At 39.9% G+C, this 18,054-nt stretch overlaps 1 protein-coding gene across 6 annotated transcripts in view; it reads right to left on the bottom strand.

Moving 5' to 3' along the window:
• RASEF (RAS and EF-hand domain containing) overlaps positions 1-18,054 on the bottom strand; it is a 187,373-nt gene that overhangs the window by 8,749 nt on the left and 160,570 nt on the right. For 5 of the 6 annotated variants that reach the window (XM_079927575.1, XM_079927576.1, XM_079927577.1 and 2 more), the window contains 7 exons: positions 11,687-11,921; positions 11,241-11,378; positions 10,977-11,124; positions 9,582-9,663; positions 8,251-8,365; positions 6,420-6,539; positions 3,918-3,994 (listed from right to left, as the gene is read on the bottom strand). In XM_079927575.1, the coding sequence (XP_079783701.1) occupies positions 3,918-3,994; positions 6,420-6,539; positions 8,251-8,365; positions 9,582-9,663; positions 10,977-11,124; positions 11,241-11,378; positions 11,687-11,921 (915 nt within the window). Of the gene's footprint in view, positions 1-3,917; positions 3,995-6,419; positions 6,540-8,250; positions 8,366-9,581; positions 9,664-10,976; positions 11,125-11,240; positions 11,379-11,686; positions 11,922-11,949; positions 11,966-18,054 lie in introns of all 6 variants that reach the window. The other variant, XM_079927573.1, reaches the window with a different exon arrangement.

Genomic DNA, 18,054 nt, shown 5'->3' with positions numbered 1-18,054 from the left:
GCATGCAGGATGTTTTTAGTTGCAGCATGCAGGATCTTTAGTTGTGGCATGCGGGATCTAGTTCCCTGATCAGGGATCGAACCTGGGCCCCCGGAATTGGGAGTATGGAGTATTAACCACTGGACTACCAGGGGAGTCCCTCTCAACTAGTGAGCTTTGAGAGAAAGCCAGATGTCTTCTAAATAAATCATTACCAGGTCCCCGAGAGCCGCTAACACACAAGCACAGTGGAGCCGACCTCTTGGTGGGATAGGAATTCACTGTCATTTAATGAGGAAGAGAGATTCCAGGTGCAGGGAATAGCATGTATAGAGGCAAAGAGGCATAAAAGAACTTGGCTATGACCGGAAGCAAAGTTTGCTGTGTCTATAGATTATCATTCATTTGGGAAGCAAGATAAGAGATGCAAATAAAAAGGTAGGTGAACTGGGCTCTGGGGGACCATTAGCCACTTGCTAAGGAGGCTGGACTCTATGCTGTAGGTAGGGCACCAATGTGGGGTGCAAGCAAGAAGGTCTTAATTGGATTTTTATTTACAGAGATTACCCTGATTACAGGGTGGAAGATGAACTGATGCTGGAGAAACTCTGAGGCAGAAACTTAGGTCCCTCTTGCACTAAACGGGGTAGGAAATTTTGAAGCCTGAAGCAGAACAGGGTGGGGGCGGGGAGGGATTGAAGGAAGATTGCAGAGAGGTCACTGAATCAGTAGGGCCCCAGAACCCACTAGAGGCAGATGATGAAGAAAGAGGAAGGAGTCAAGACTGACTCTAGGTTACTCTTTTTCAATTATAATGTTAGTAGTTTCCTGAGAACCGGAGTATAGAATAAGGAACAATTTTAAAGAAAAATGAACACATTAGGGTTTAGATATGTTGGATCAGTCATGCCTATGGAATTTTCATTTGTTGGTGGGTGGGAATATAGTTGTGGAATTTTAAAAAAAGATGGGAGTTAAAAATACAGAAATTAGAAGTCACCTTCTAGACACAGTTCTAGAAACCATGGTGGTGGAAGACATTAGGTAGAGAGAGAAAGAGTAAGAGGAAGAGAGTGCAGAATAGAATCCTGAGATTACCAACATTTAAAAGGCAAGCCAGAGATTCAGAGTAGTGAAAAGTCCCAATTTTGCCATTTAGTACTGTGTCACTTTGAGCAAGCTGATGAAGCATTCTAATTTTCAATTTTCTTATCTGTACAATGGGTTTAGTAAACATAGCATCTTCACAAGACAACTCACATCTCTCCCTTCTGGAAAGTCTAAAAGGCCTCTGTAAATTACATATCATATGGCTGCCTGGTCATGTATTTTGTTTTCTTTTTTTTCTCTAATGTTAAATTGCACAGCCTATCTTACATAACCTGATATCTCTACAGGGCTTTCATACTGAGCAGAAATGATAATAATGCAGACATTACTGAACATTGAAAGCAAATATTAAGGGAGAAAAAATAGGTACCCATATTGTTCACCTGGCCTTCAGTTTCTTTAATCTACCAAAGATGCAAGCATCTCCCACTTTAAGGAAATCAGGAAGATATAATTCCAAACATCTAAAACAGGTTTAAGGCTGGGAAAATTAAATTACCTCACCCCAAACTGCCATGTACTTAACAACTGCATTTTAAATGACTCAATCTTATGGACAGATTTATCCCCAATGGGCTCAGCAATGGCGCTGAACTGATACATCAGCCCGAGCTTTTCGTGTTTTTCTCAAATTTTAGGCCATTGACCAGTTTAATGCCTGTTGTACTTGAATCTGTTGAAAAATGTTTAAAGCCTGTGGCTCTAGTGATGGCAGATTTACTTACCAGTGGACAATGGTTGGAATGAATGTCTATCAGCCCTACAGGGAAACTGCATTTCTAGGAGAAACTTTTCCTGGGATAGACAGGGTTTTCCAAGAAAAAGCAGAGGAGTTCAGGTTGTTAACCAAACATTTATGGCCTTCCTTCAAAAACAAATACTGTTTCAGACAGTGCAAACCCATAAACTGTTCTAGTTCAAGTTTTATGACATAACATGGTTTGAAGGGGAGTTACTATTATACATAACATTCTGAAAGCTGTAAAACTTTTTAAAGTGGTAATTTCACTTGCGGAAACGATACCATTTTTATTTAAGACTTGGGTATTTTGACAAGCAATCTGATGACACAGTATAAAGCAAATTAAAGTCTTTACATGTTTGGTTTATTTATAATTTTCCTGTTTAACACATTGTTAACATAACAAACCTAGAGGCCTCAAACCAGCCCATAATGCAATAGCAACAATTTAAAAAGCTCCTTGATAAGTGATTCACAAGAAGTGACCTTGTTATCAGAATGCTCCTGCACACAGGTTTTTTTTTTTTTTTTGCGGTACGCAGGCCTCTCACTGCTGTGGCCTCTCCCATTGCAGAGCACAGGCTCCGCGGCCGTGGCTCACGGGCCCAGCCGCTCCGCGGCATGTGGGATCTTCCCGGACCGGGGCACAAACCCGTGTCCCCTGCATCGGCAGGCGTACTCTCAACCACTGCGCCACCAGGGAAGCCCCACACAGGTGTTTTAAGTAAAGAAGCTACACTGTAAACAGGGAGGCTGCTGGGCTGACCCAACATGCCAGCTGGAGCACCAGGGGAAAAGGCTGTCGTCGGCTCTCCTATCTTTATGATATAATAAAGAGGATCGATTCTGCACTCTGGGTGTGACCAGGGCAATTTGGAGTCATTTAACTGTAATATGACCCCACAAGACAATTCCGCGTTAAATAGTGATTATGTTATTCAGTAGAGTCCAAGCTATTATTATATATGGAATCATAGACTGTCAGAACTAGAAGGGGCCTTAGGGATCATTTTCTTTAGCCCCTTCCCTCATTGTACAGATTAGAGATGCCTAAAGGAAGACAGGGACTTAGTCAAGACTCCACAGCTGTTCGGGGTAGATTTAAGGTTGGACTTTGAGCTTCCTGACACTACAGTCCTCCAATGTGCTGGGCAGAAGCCAGCAGCCATGCGGAGGACCTGGCCTGCAGCATCCTTTCCTGCTCAGCCCAGGCAGCAATTCAGCACTCCCTGCCTGAAGCTAAGGTAGCACGGAGCCCCTTACTGTACTAAAGTTAAGATTCTTATAAAATCAGAATCTCACAAATGATCTCACAAATCTCTACTTGCCTAAAATTATGTTTTTGCTTTGTCAGCAATTAAGGATCATTGGCTGGATTTTGTTAATGCACATTTTTATATTTTTTCTTTCTTTTTTGGGGGCGTATTGAATCCCTTTAGATCAGCAAAGAATCATTTTTTCATCTGTGGCAGAAAACTAGGCAGAAGAAGTAAATCCAGCAGAAAACACTGTTATTTCCTAAGAATACTGCAAGGATTAAAATACAGTTAAAACCAAGTTCCTCAATGATGCAATTTTCATTCTAATCCACATCCCAAAATGTTATATATTATTAACACCATTGCCTTAGCTTAATAATTACCTGGGTTAAATAATGTAAACAAAGTGCTTCCAACTGGCATGATATACAGTTTGTTTTGTTGAGTTCTTTTTCCTTTACCTTGGAAAATGTCATAATATAATAGATAGTTATATTCATAATAGTCTCCTGTGTTTAAAGTCTGGTTCCTAGAAGTGATTCACACACGTCAACTATTAGCTTTGTGGGCACATTTTGCAGAAATGTCAGTGACACCTCAGATGCACCTGCTTTGTTTGGCAGTAGAGGTATTTTGCCAATGTTCACAGTGAACAAGCAGCATACCAGTTTTTTATAAAAACTATGTTTGTTTCTCCAGCCACTACTGAAAGACAAGAGTGTTTTCCCATGTAGATTCACATTATGGTCAAGAAATTTGACACATACAACAGCTAAGTGAAAATTCAATCCTACATCCAGTTTTCCAAATATAAGGCAAAACTTTACCGAGTAAGGTGGAGAACAGCTTCCACTATATTCGAACCATCTTTGGCGCTTGTTTCACAAAATAATGCCCCATAGGTCTGTAAAAAACATATATATACCATTAAATGAAGGCTTTGATTAGGTTTCCTGGAATGTTCGCTTTTAAAACCAATAAAATAAAATAAAAATATTGCCCTGTTGAGTATGCTAAAACTAATAGTTAAGAAATTGGATTGAGTTTCAAGACTTTAAAAAAAAAAAACAGGTTTGAGCCTACTTATTCCAGGAACAGTTCCTAGTCAGAGATTTTTATTTTGCATCCAAAAAAAAAAAAATCCCACAATACAAAATTTCATGGTTTAAGGCTCTTATATCCAAGTGTCACACATACTACCAAATGTTCTCTATCAAATAATTTGAGAGAGAGAAAAATGATAGCTTAAGGTAACCACTTAGGAATCAAATGTCCATCAAAAATATGTCTCCTTTTGGCTGGCAGCTAACACACATCCCACCCCCCCTTCAATCTATCATCTTTTCCTATCAAGATTCAGCAGCCTCTGTGTTGCTAAAACCAATGGACATTTTCTAGTCTATTACTTAACCTCCCAGTGGTTATACATACAATCACTGATCATATCACTCTCCTGCTTCAGACCTTTCGATGCTTCCCATCCCTCTCAAGCAATGTTGGAATGCTTACCTGGCCGACAAGGCCTAGCTTGTACGTGGCCCCAGCCAACCTCCCAGTTTTACCTGCCACCACTCTCCCTCACTCACAGTGCTCATGTTACCCTGGCCGTCCCTCTATTTCCCCAACACTCCAAATTTCCTCCCACCTCAGGACCTTTTCACCTGCTGTTACCACTACCTAGGTTATCCTGTATCCCTAGTAACTCTTTCCCCAGGCTGACTTTTACCTACCTTCTAGATTTTTAGGTAATCCTCCCTTGAAGTTAAGATTAAGTGTTTTCTAACTCTGAAAAGTTGGTATTAGGTCTTCCTACTGTAAAACCTCTTGAGGCATGTATTTTTCCAGCATAGCACTTGCCGCAGATGTAAATGATGAGGTTATTTTTGGGTGTCTTTGTCTAACAGCTGGAGACAGTTTCCTTTAGGAAAGGAGAATTATGTGCGCTGTGGGGCTGGGTGTGGGCAACACAGTCCTGTGTGGGATACGGGCAAGATGTGATGGGTGCTCTGGAGCAGGGAGAGAAGGAAGAACCAAACAATGGGGAAAGACTACCGTGAAACCTTTACCCATGAGCCCCCAAATCCATAGAAAATCTAAAAAATACCCCAAATGAATGTATTTCTAGTAGAAATGGGTAGTGCTGCTGCTGAATTTCATAGCCAGGATGTTATAGGGTGAAATAGAGATGGCCTTTGAGGATGCAGGAGGGTGGAGGACATGAGATGCATAATAAATAAGCAAACCTTGGGAAATCTGAGAAACTGGGGGGGAGGGAATAAAATTGGCATGTGGCCAGGAATTATGAGCTCTCTAGGGGAATATGTGGATTTCGTGGGTTTAACATCTGTCTTCCCCAGACAGTAAACTACGTGAGGACAAGGACGGTTTCCTTTGTTCTCTGCCCTTTGCTCAGCTCACAATGAAGTGCTTTTTCACATGGTGGATACAATTAAATATGTGTTGAATGGATCTCTTCTATATTTCACTGCCTAGTTTTGATGTTTATCATATTTGGCTCACAGTTCTAAAATTTAAAACAAGAAACAATTCCAACTTAGAATAGTGGAATGGAAACTTCTTTTTAAAGTTCACATGTATATGTTATAGAGCAGTCCTTTCAAGCTGATGACAGACAACAATGATAGCGATGTCAGATCGGACTGTTATGATAAGAACTTCATATTTGACCTAAGGAGCATCTGGTTCCTTATTTGGGTAAGACAAGTCATAAGAGGGCCACATAGCATTCTGACCCAATGATAATAATGAGAGAATAAACACTGCCCACAGTAATAATCTGGACAGAAATGAGGTCCATCCTTTGTACAAATGCATAGCCAAAAATAATTTTATACTATTCCAACTGACTACAAATCGTAGAGGAAAGAATGAGTCTTCCAATTCTCTTCACCCCTTTACCCAGATGACACACTGCACCATCTGCTGCCCCTTGGCACAGTGACCCTCTGGAACCAAACCCATCTTTTCAAAACAGGACACCCATTCTTCTTCCTCTACCTAGGTTCCAGGACTAGAGAAGGATTCCAGGAACTGGGGAAGAGTGAGGAGGAAGACACAATAATTTTGCATCCTCTTTCTCACTGGTACTCAGTGGGGGAAAATGATCATGTGATTGTTTTACCTCCACAAGGGATTTAACTCTTGGAATAATTATTTACATTCATGGGACGGATAGGGGCCACTGGGAGTTCTGCCTGTATAGGGACAGAAGACTTATCAAACAGAGTGGAGTTTGTTAAACAGCCTCTTCAGCAAATGTAGACAGAAGTGAAAGGTCCCTCCCAATTTGGACCCACTCTTACTCTTACCATGGCCAGTTTTTCTCCAAAGTACCCTGGGACACATTTTTGTCCTTCCGCTTCAGCAGCATCACGAAGATCAGCCTTGTTTCCTACCAACATGATAGGAATGCTGTTATGGGCTGCATCCTACCATGAAGAAAAGAAAGAAATTGTGCATACATGAAACATTGGGCAAGTTATGAGGTTGATGATGACAACAGCTACCCTTTCTGAATGCCCCTTATATGCCACATGATGTACAGACAATATCTTTAAACCTCAAAATATCTCTAAAAGGAGCCAAACCTTCTCCCATTTCCAGATCAGAACACTGAAATTCAGAGAGGTTAAATAAGATGTTGTAAGGGCCAGGGGTGGTCCAAACTGACTCCATCACCCTTGCCACTATACAAACTAATACCAAACTCAAGAGGCGCGACCCCAGAATTACATTTGGCTGTAGTGCCCACATAATTTTCTATAATTTTCACTCAAACAGTGGTGATTACAAGTCAATTTCATTATCGCAGGTACAAAACACACAAATATTCCCTCAGCTATAATGGGACAAAAATGGAGTCTCAGAGTTCCACACTTGCTGCTATCTGGCTTACAACAAAAGCAAAATCAGAAGGCCCTAAATGTCAACACTTTTCTTGTGAAGAGCCAAGGAGCAGTCATTCAAACTAACAGATTCTCAGGATAATGCTCCCCAAATCAGCATATGCATACTGTTGCACTGTCTGTCCCGGCATTCATAGAGGAGCTGGCTGGCAGAATGTAAGATGTGAGAGGCAGAGTTAAGTTTGAGACTCTGTCCCTCCCACCACCTGGCCACTCGCCGGCTGCATGAAATCAGGCAGTCTCTTCCTGTTTCTGCCTCCATTTCCCTATCTGTAAAACGAAGGGGGCAGTAAGGACACATCCCCCTGAGCAGGCTATGAGAATAGAAGACAACCTGACTAGAAAAACAGGTTTATAGCTCCTAAACAAGCGAAGCAGCAGCCCTCACTGAGAAATGACTCTTCGTGGTGCCTAAAAACATCCAGGCGCTCATCCACTTTGGTACCACACCTGATACAGCATCAAGAAATGAGCCTCAAAAACAATGAAATTATGCCACTTCACTGCCTTTTGGACTCGTTTCTGATGTCATTATTGTATTGTGGTTCCTCTGTACACAATGAGTGATTTTTCTCTTGCTTTCAACATTTTCTCTTTGTTTTGACTTTTAGCAATTCAACCATGATGTGTCTAGGTATGGATTCTTTTTTTTTTTTTAACATCTTTATTGGAGTATAATTGCTTTACAATGTTGTGTTAGTTTCTGCTGTATAACAAAGTCAGCAAATAATTATAGAGTCAGAAAAACCATCCTTTAAAAATGAAGACAGGGCTTCCCTGGTGGCGCAGTGGTTGAGAGTCCGCCTGCCGATGCAGGGGACACGGTCCGGTCCGGGAAGATCCCACGTGCCGCGGAGCGGCTGGGCCCGTGAGCCATGGCTGCTGAGCCTGGGCGTCCGGAGCCTGTGCTCCGCAGCAGGAGAGGCCACAGCAGTGTGAGGCCCGCTTACCGCAAAAAAAAAGAAAACTCAGGAGTTCCCCGCCCCCCTTCCCCACCCCAGAAGCTCACTTTAGTAGTGTCCTTAGCTCTGTGGGAACTTGCCCAGCTACTGAGGAGGAGACCAGTACTGCCAAGTGCCATTGGGAACCCCACTTCTCACATCCACTTCTTCCTGAGAGCCTGGATCAGTGGCTTGTAGTTGAGTTCGTTTTGACAAAGAAGAGAAACAGCATTTCCCGAGATAGCCTGTAGCTCTCCTATGTAATTTTTTGGTTCTCTGTTTTGAATTCTTACCTCAATCATATCTACCCATTCTCGTACATTAAGAAAGCTTTTCTCACACGTAACGTCATACAGCAGCAAAACACCATCTGCTCTTCTGAAATAAGACTTGGCAATACTTCTGAATCTGGAAAAGAGAATAGCACGTAATTGTTCTAATCAGTCAGTCAGTTTGGTGCTGCCTCATTCTTCATCTCCTTTATGCTCACTTTTTTCCCTCACCTTTTAAAACAAGCCCCAATTGAGGAGAATCTAATGGCAACCTATTACTGTGAAATAGTCATCCCCGAGGCCTAGAATGACCTGGTGAAAGGTAACAGAATAAGAATCTGGGCTAGTGATTTAGAAAAGCCAATCATTTTCTCCACCAAATAATCCCAAGAAAGTCTACATACCCCAGAGCATAGCCAGGACAAGGTTGAGATCGTAATTTCTAAAAATTTCAGCCTCAGCAACACACTACCAGAACCCAGCTGTGGGACACAGAAGGGTGTGTGTGAAGGATGGAAGGAGAGGCACATCAGAGAAAAATTATTTTTTGGCTGGTGGGTAGGGAGTATTGTGGGTGGGTGGTAGAAGAACTAACCATGTGGAACACCACAGGACACACACACAGGGTGTTGGGGGCTCACCAGGGGAAGAGCGCACCTCACCCTATCTGTCCTAAACCAAGTGCAGTATCTTACAGGATCTTAAATAGCTATGTTAACCACACATATCTTTCAAATGCTGCTAGAAAATATGAGCTCCATGTGGGCAGGTGTCTGTGTCCACCTGTTCACCGTTGAATCTGAACACCCTGAATGGTGCCTGGTTACAGAGGTCGGCAGGTACCCCCATACTTGTTTGGTGCACAATCGGATACAGTCTGTTCCCTAAGAGTTAGATATGATTAAAACCTATGCTTGATGCTCTGGCCATCAGCAGTGAAAGAAAGACAGGGTACTGTCTGTGGCCAGATGCGAGTCTGCTATTTATCAATGGTCTGTGTCCCTGCCCTTGAACCGGGGAACTGACAGGTCCTCCTCTCCATCTTCTGTGGTGCCCCAGCTATGCAGCTCCTCACACTGTTGCCACGTTCAGGAATGCCGCCTCACCGAAATTTTCTCCTTAGGATAGGGCATTCTCTTTTTATCAGTGGCTCACCAATTCAAAGGAAGCTTAAAGATCCTCTTCACACGACTGATGGATCAGCGAAGGAGGAAAGGATGTGGAAAAAAACAAGCATTCTTGAAATTCTAACGTGCTCGATCAGAATTATATGAGTACAAAACCCACCAAGTATCCTACAAGGCTTGTCTGTGCAACTCAGCAGAATCCAAAGTATTATGGAAAGCACTTGCCTCTCCTGGCCAGCGGTATCCCAGAGCTGCAGTACTGTTCGCTCTCCGTCTACAATGAGAGTTTTCATTTGAAAATCAACTCCTGAAAAGGAATATAAGAGAACATGGAGAACACGATGTAAATAATTCCATTGGTATTTACTTTCAAGCCCTCTTTAGGATGAGACAAAAGCCAATAAGCCAAAGTTTGGCAAGACGGAGAGGAATGAACCTGGCCTTCAAGGACAGTGACCTTCCATACTAATTATAAGTCAGACCACACAAGTGCGTGCAGATGCTTATTGCAGGTTGGCTGACTTGGGGAAGGATTTAATCTATGGACAAAAGGAAAATCTATGTTTTATGTGTCCACATAATTAGATGGACTCAGTTATATCTGTGTGTGTGCATGCACATAAATGTGCCTATGTATATATACAGGTATATACATGTGTGTATGTATATATGTGTGTGTGTGTGTGTGTATATATGTGTATATATATATATAAAAGTACATGTATACGATGTATATATATGCCAGGCTCTCTAGGAACTGAACCAAATATTGTAGGCTTTTTATGAATCAAATTGAAGTGAACCTTCAGCTTTGTTATCTTGAAAGGTGTAACAGAGAACCATAAATTTAGAAAGACATCCATTGTGAAGAAGGTAATCTGTTCTAAGGTTTCTGGTTATCAAAATAAGAACTCTTTAGATAAGGAAGAAAAGTAAATGATAATTTGCATATCTTCTTTCAATTCCTTTTACTGATTACTGTGCAAATTTGGGAAATGAGGACACTATTTTTTCCTTGTTCTGAGAGGTATTACTCATGTATTCCGTTGTGAAGGAGGGGAGGGAACATACACCTGGCTATGATTTTGACCTTAATGCCAAACTGGCTATCGGTAAGCTCACTTTATCAACATCAAATGACACCTGATCAGAAAGGCTTTCCCTGGGCACCCTGTGTAAAAGTGCACCTCTCCCCAATCTCATGTTTTAAAATGTGTTTTTCATCCAGGGATTTAGTCGACTTTGTTTACTGTGTATCCGTAGTGCCTACAACAGAATGTGGCTCACAGCAGGACTCAGGATATGCTTGCTGAATAAATGAATCTGTCATCTCTGGCTCTAAACTTTGGTTGATCTCACTGGGTAAGCAGATACCTCAGTCCTTTGCTAGTCTTCCTTTCCCAAACTTAGGCCTTAGCCAAAACAGAGGGCTATTCTATAGAGAAGGACACGTGTGTGTGCAAGTGCGTGTGCGCACACACACACCCCCCTCTACCTATATACATATTATACAGAGAGAGAAAGAGAGAGATCTGTGTGTCTGTATATAATCCCTAACAAAAATAGAAATCAACCTAAAGAAGGTCACTTTCCCATTATCCACTGAAAAAGGAACTGTACCCAGGGTGGCACTTGTGTTTCCTCGAAATTCATTCTTGCAAAGTCTCATGAGCAAACTTGACTTTCCTACTGCAGCGTCCCCAGCCAGCACAATCTTGTAAGCCTTCTGTGAGCTGGAAGAGTTATGGTTATCATCCACCATGTCTGTCTAGGGGAAGGAAGCCACAGTGAGTGACAAAGGTAGTGCCAGCTTTCTTCCTAGTAAGTTACATGGCATGAAGATGAACAGTGTTCATGAATAAAAGTGTCTCTGAAACCGCCTACCTGTGGTGCAAGTGCTGAGATGGGCTTCCTCAAGGAGCTGATGACACTGCCTTCACTAGCAGACTCCTGCGGCTTCCAGTCCAGGATGGAAGCCACGCCTTCTGAGCCATACGTCTCTTCATCCCTGATATCAGGAACCTGTTTTTTTTTTTTTTTTTAAAGTCAGCCGTTAAAAAGCAAAGTCTTTCATTACACATATATATCATGAAATAAAAAGAAGAAAAATATGCTGCTGAATCAACAGTCAATGCTATTATGGAACAGAGTGGCTGCAAAAGGGAATCTGTGAGAGTTTTCCCTAACTTGATAGGGAGAAACATTTTCCCAACTATGTTTCACATGTATAACCTTTAAAACAATGCCCATGACAGATAAAGGTCAAACGGGGTGAGATACGTATTTCTACGGAAGATCAGGCCTAGGAGAGAAATGACTTTGGGGCTTACGTCTGTGTCTGAAGCATCACCCCCAGAGCTCTCCTGTGTGCCGTGTGACCTCTGGAATCCCCTCTGGTGCTTGTACTCCACCTCCGAGTCATACTCATTGAAATCTCTCAGGGTAGACAAGCCGCTGTCGAAGCAGCTCTCAGGCAGGCTGTCAATGTCACAGTTTATCCTCTGCATGGGATCACAGAGGGCCAGAGAGTCACAGTCCTCATCCATGTAGGAAGAGCGGGATGACCTGGGGACAAAGGAGAGGACTGCTGTACCTGAGGGCCGGCGATGCTCAAGATGACACAGCAATGGAATCAGACAGCAACAGAATCAAGAAGACCGATATTCTCATTCTTGCCAAGAGCCTCAGTGTATTCCATGATTAAGCAACAGGGGAAATAAAATGCTCAGAGCAATAGTTCATTCTATGCAACAATCAATTAAGATAAAGACACTTAAATCAAACATTTAATAAAGGAAGCTATTTAAAAAAAATCACCTTTATTTCCTGATACAAAAAGAATCAGAATGCCCAGGATGTAAATGTAATCTCAAGTTGTGTTAAGAAAAATGTACACAGAACATCTGAACCTTTTTATTCTAATGTGGTCAGACCATATTTTGAACAGCATGTCCAATTTCTGGATAATACCTCTATTATGACCTGAGACTTTAAACCTTCCAGTCTGAGAAATGTTTCAGTGCACTCGGCTTAAGTTGTAATGGTTTCTCTCCTCAAATATTTGAAGAGCTGACACAGGAAGACTATATTCTCTCAGGGCCAACTGATAAACTTTTCTGGGAATCACGTCTGTAATCGACATGGTGAAAAATGCCAGGCAGTCAGAAATGTGTGGCCCTGGAATGGTCTGGCATACAAGATGAATTTTCTGCCACTAAGTGTGGACATGTCTCAAAGACTCCTATGGGAGAGGTTTCATAGGGAGATGCCCCATACAAAGGCTAGAACTCCTGACTTCTGTGGATCTTTCCACTTGGGAAACTCCAGCATTTTATAAATGTTAATTACCTCATTTACTTTTGCTTTTCCATTTGATTCCCATAAGTATCTAAGTTTATACTGAAATAAAACAAGGGTTACAACTTACTTAGTTCCTACTACACATTGGGCACCATCCTAGCCACTTGGCCTACATGATGTCATCAGAAAGAGGAAATGGGCAGGGTATATAGGTCTCCAGATATGAGAAATAATAAGAGATGAATGTTCTTAGAAAAGAGAGGGTAATCTTTTTTTTTTTTTTAGCGGTACATGGGCCTCTCACTGTTGTGGGCTCTCCCGTTGCGGAGCACAGGCTCCAGATGCACAGGCTCAGCAGCCATGGCTCACGGGCCCAGCCGCTCCGCGGCATGTGGGATCTTCCCGGACCACGACACGAACCCGTGTCCCCTGCATTGGCAGGCGGACTCTCAACCACTGCGCCACCAGGGAAGCCCTAACCTATTCATATTTTTGATAAGGAATGAAAGAGAAAAACATCCTGATCGAAAAATCACCTCCATGAAAATATAGATCTAAATAAAAAATATAGGTATAGATCAGACTTTCTCAAACTCAACTTATATACATACCCTTTTAAAAGTAAACTATTCTTATCTGCCTGAAGAATATTTTAATTACAATTAAATATGTAAAAATACAAAACAAGTTATATTTTTGTTAGAGTTCTTAGAAAAAAACTCAAAACTAAAACAAATATACAACTTAAAATCCAATAAGGCCACAAAAGCAATAAAATTAAATTTACAAGATGCTTTTAATTAAAAAAATTTTAACTGAAGTATAGTTGATGTACACTATTATATAAATTATAGGTATACAATATAGTGATTCACAATTTTTAAAGGTTATACTCCATTTACAGTTATTAAAAAATATTGGTTATATTCCCCACATTGTACAATATATCCTTGTAGCTTATTTTATACCTAATAGTTTGTACCTCTTACTGCCCTACCCCTATATTGCCCCTTCCTCCCTCCCCACTAGTAACTACTAGTTTGTTCTCTGTATCTGTGAGTCTGCTTCTTTTTTGTTATGTTCACTAGTTAGTTGTATTTTTTAGAGTCCACATATAAGACATATCATACAGTATTTGTCTTTCTCTGTCTCACTTATTTCATTTAGCATAACGCCCTCCAAGTCCATCCACGTTGCTGCAAATGGCAAAATTTCATTAGTTTTTATGGCTGAGTTGTATTTCATTGTATATATATACTACATCATCTTTATCCATTCATCTGTTGATGGACACTTAGGTTGCTTCCATATCTTGGCTATTGTAATGCTGCTATGAACAGTGGGCTGCATGCATCTTTTAGAATTAATGTTTTTGTTTTTTTCAGATATATATCCAGAAGTGGAATTGCTGGGTCATATGGTAATTCCATTTTTAGTTTTTTGAGAAAACTTCATACTGTTTTCCACAGTGGCTGCACCAATTTACATTCCCACTAACAGTGTATGAGGGTTCCCTTTTTTCCACATCCTTGCCAACATTCGTTATTTGTGTTCTTTTTGATGATATCATCTTTTTGATGATAGCACCTGACAGGTGTGAGGTGATATCTTACTGTGGTTTTGATTGGCATTTCCCTGATGATTAGCGATGTTGAGCATCTTCTCAAGTGCCTGTTGGCCATCAGCAACCTCTTTAGAGAAATGTCTATTCAGTTCTTCTGCCCATTTTTTAATTTGGCTGTTTGTTTTTTTGATGTTTGGTTATATAAGCTGTTTATATATGTTGGATATTAACCCCTTGTTGGTCATACATTTCCAAATATTTTCTGCCATTCAGTGGGTTGTCTTTTTGATCTGTTGATAATTTCCTTTGCTGTGCAAAAGCTCATAAGTTTAATTAGGTCCCATTTGTTAATTTTTGCTTTTATTTCCTTTGTTTTAGGAGATGGATCCAAAGAATATTCCTATGATTTATATTAAAGAGTGTTCTGCCTACATTTTCCTCTACGTGTTTTATGGTATCTGATCTTACACTTAGATTTTTAATCCATTTTGAGTTTATTTTTGCATACATTGTTAGAGAACGTTCTAATTTCATTCTTTTACATGTAGCTGTCTAGTTTTCCCAGGACTGGCTACTGAAGAGACTGTCTTTTCTCCATTGTATATTCTTGCCTCCTTGTAATAGATTTATTGACCATAAGTGTGTGGGTTTACTTCTGGACTCTCTATCCTGTTCCAATGATCTATGTGTCTGTTTTTGTGTCAGCACCACACTATTTTGATGACTGTAGCTTTGTAACATAGTCTGAAGTCAGGGAGCATGATTCCTCCAGCTCTGTTCTTCTTTCTCAACATGATTTTGGCTATTCAGGGTCCTTTGTGTTTCCATACAAATGTTAAAATTATTTGTTCTAGAAAAATGCCTGTGGTATTTTGTTAGTGATTACATTGTTAGGGATTGCATTGACTCTGTAGATTGCCTTGGGCAGTATGGTCGTTTTAACAATATGATTCTTCCAATCCAAGAACACAGTATATCTTTCCATATGTTTGTGTCATATTCAGTTTCTTTCTTCAGTGTCTTATAGTTTTCCAAGAACAGGTCTTTTACCTTCTTAGGTAGGTTTATTCCTAGGTATTTTATTCTTTTTGATGAGGTGGTAAATGGGACTGTTTCCTTAATTTCTCTTTCTGGTAGTTCACTCTTAGTGTATAAAAATGCAACAGATTTCTGTATATTAATCTTGTATCCTGCAACTTTACCAAATTCATTGATGAGCTCTAGCAGTCTTCTGGTGGCATCTTTAGGATTTTCTATGTATAGTATCATGCCATCTGCAAATAGTGACAGTTTCACTTCTTCCTTTCCAATTTGGATTCTTTCTGTTTCTTTCTCTTCTCTGATTGCTGTGGCTAGGACTTCCAAAACTATGCGGAATAAAAGTGGCAAGAGTGGGCATCCTTGTCTCGTTCCTGATCTTAGAGGAAATGCTTTCAGTTTCTCACCTTTGAGTAAATGATGTTAGCTGTGGGTTTGTCATATATGGCCTTTATTATGTTGAGGTATGTTCCCTCTATGCCCACTTTCTGGAGAGTTTTTTAAATCATTAGTGGATGTTGAATTTTGTCAAAAGCTTTTTCTGCATCTACTGAGCTGATCATATGGTTTTTATTCTTCAGTTTGTTAATGTGGTGCATCACATTGATATTGAAAAATCCTTGCATCCCTGGGATAAATTCCACTTGATCATGATGTATGATCCTTTTAATGTATTGTTGGATTTGGTTTGCTAATATTTTGTTGAGGATTTTTGCATCTATATTCATAAGTGATACATAGGTTTTTTAAGGATCCTATGGGGGTTCCTTAAAAAACTAAAAATAGAATTACCATATGATCCAGCAATCCCACTACTCGGCATATACCCAGAGAAAACCATAATTCAAAAAGACACATGCACCCCAATGTTCATTGCAGCACTATTTACAACAGCCAGGTCATGGAGGCAACTTAAATGCCCATCGACAGACGAATGGATAAAGAAGTTGTGGTACATATATACAATGGAATATTACTCAGCCATAAAAAGGAATGAAATTGAGTCATTTGTTGAGATGTGGATGGATCTAAAGACTGTCATACAGAGTGAAGTAAGTCAGAAAGAGAAAAACAAATATTGTATATTAACACATGTATGTAGAACTTAGAAAAATGGTACAGATGAACCGGTTTGCAGGGCAAACATAGATGTAGAGAACAAACGTATGGACACCATGGGGGGAAAACCGTGGTGGGGTGGGGGTGGTGGTGTGCTGAATTGGGCGATTGGGATTGACATGTATACACTGATGTGTATAAAATTGATGACTAGTAAGAACCTGCAGTATAAAAAAACAAAAAAACAACTAATGCTAAACTCTCTTTGGGTTATTTGTATGGAAATATGTTAATATAAATGTTTCAGACATTACATGAAATTTCTAAAACTCTTATACATTCTGGTATAATGTTATAAGACATAATTCTAGTTATTACCTTAAAATGTATATCTCAGAAATAACTAAATTTCCTTGTCAATTGCATTATTATGAACTTTCATCAAATCTTTAACCGTGGTCATTTTTAAGTCTTTTGTCATTTACAGACAGTTCTGGGTGTACCCTGATGCTTTTGCAGAAATGTTCCTATAGAAGGGTTTCATCTTCAAGGAATTCATGGAAAAGACTCTGACAAGTACAGGTTTCTGGTAACTGACTATACTGCTGAACTGAATGAAGAAGCATTTTCAGAACTCTAATGGAAAACTGATGAATTCATAAAAGTGCTAACAAAAGATCAAGATGAAAAAAAAATTAATTACATGGGACTGAGTGAACTGATGAGGATGATTGTAATTTTTGTAACTTTCTGTTTGAATAAAAAAAAAATCCCACAAGGTCCCAGAGGCAAAAAATGTACAAATCAATTTTCATTACAAAGTAAAGGAGCTGTTACAGTGGAGGATTACTGGACTGAATGTCAATATTATGACGTAGTATGAGTGTGTTTCATAAGTGCAATCATTGTTGCTTTTGTTGTGGTCATCCATGTACAATGCCTGGTGTCAGTTTATTTATCTATTGTAAAAATAAAATACAGTGTGTGTGTGTGGAAAAAAAAAGAAAAAAGAAAAATGTCCTGGAGGTGGGTGGTGGTGACGGTTGCAAAACAATGTGAATGTACTTAATGCCACTGAACTGTACACTTAAACATAGTGAAGATGGTAAGCTCTACGTTATGTATATTTTATCACAATTTTTAAAAATAAAGAATAATACCTTTTTAAACTTAAAAAAAAGTAATATCTATTTCTCAAAAACAGAGAAGCCAGTTTCCTACAAATAGATAAACCATTCAAATTTTTTATTAAACAAATCAGTGAATAATAAAAACATCTGATACTTGGATAGAATTTTATTAAAAGTGATTACCAGTAAGCCTTGGAAACAGACCTTCCTGAAAGGGGATATGGCCATTTTGCTAATGCCAAGATACTTAAGTACATTATTCTTTAGATCAAAAGTCCTCAAATGAAAAGGGAAGGAACATAAATTATGAAAGTGGCATCAGAAATGGAGAGCCAGAGACCTGCAGTTTACGCACTCACGTCTACCATCAAACTTTGACATACTCCAAGTTAGCCTATTAAGTAGCAACACTGGACATGTATATGTATACACATGTGTACACAAATGTAATCTTTCAGTTCTTACTGCTAGATCTCAAGTTATAGCAGGGCTAATATTTCACTTCATTTGATTAAAAATAGAGCTAAATCCTCACTTCTGGGAAGCCTCTGTGACTCCTCTAATACATTAGCGCGTAAACATCTACTTGCCACATTTGTTTGTTTTG

The sequence above is a fragment of the Stenella coeruleoalba genome, assembly GCF_951394435.1.
Source record: "Stenella coeruleoalba genome assembly, chromosome: 7".
NCBI lineage: Eukaryota > Metazoa > Chordata > Mammalia > Artiodactyla > Delphinidae > Stenella > Stenella coeruleoalba.
The sequence above is the reverse complement of the archived record's forward strand: the minus strand, read 5'-3'. Positions and strand labels throughout refer to the sequence as shown.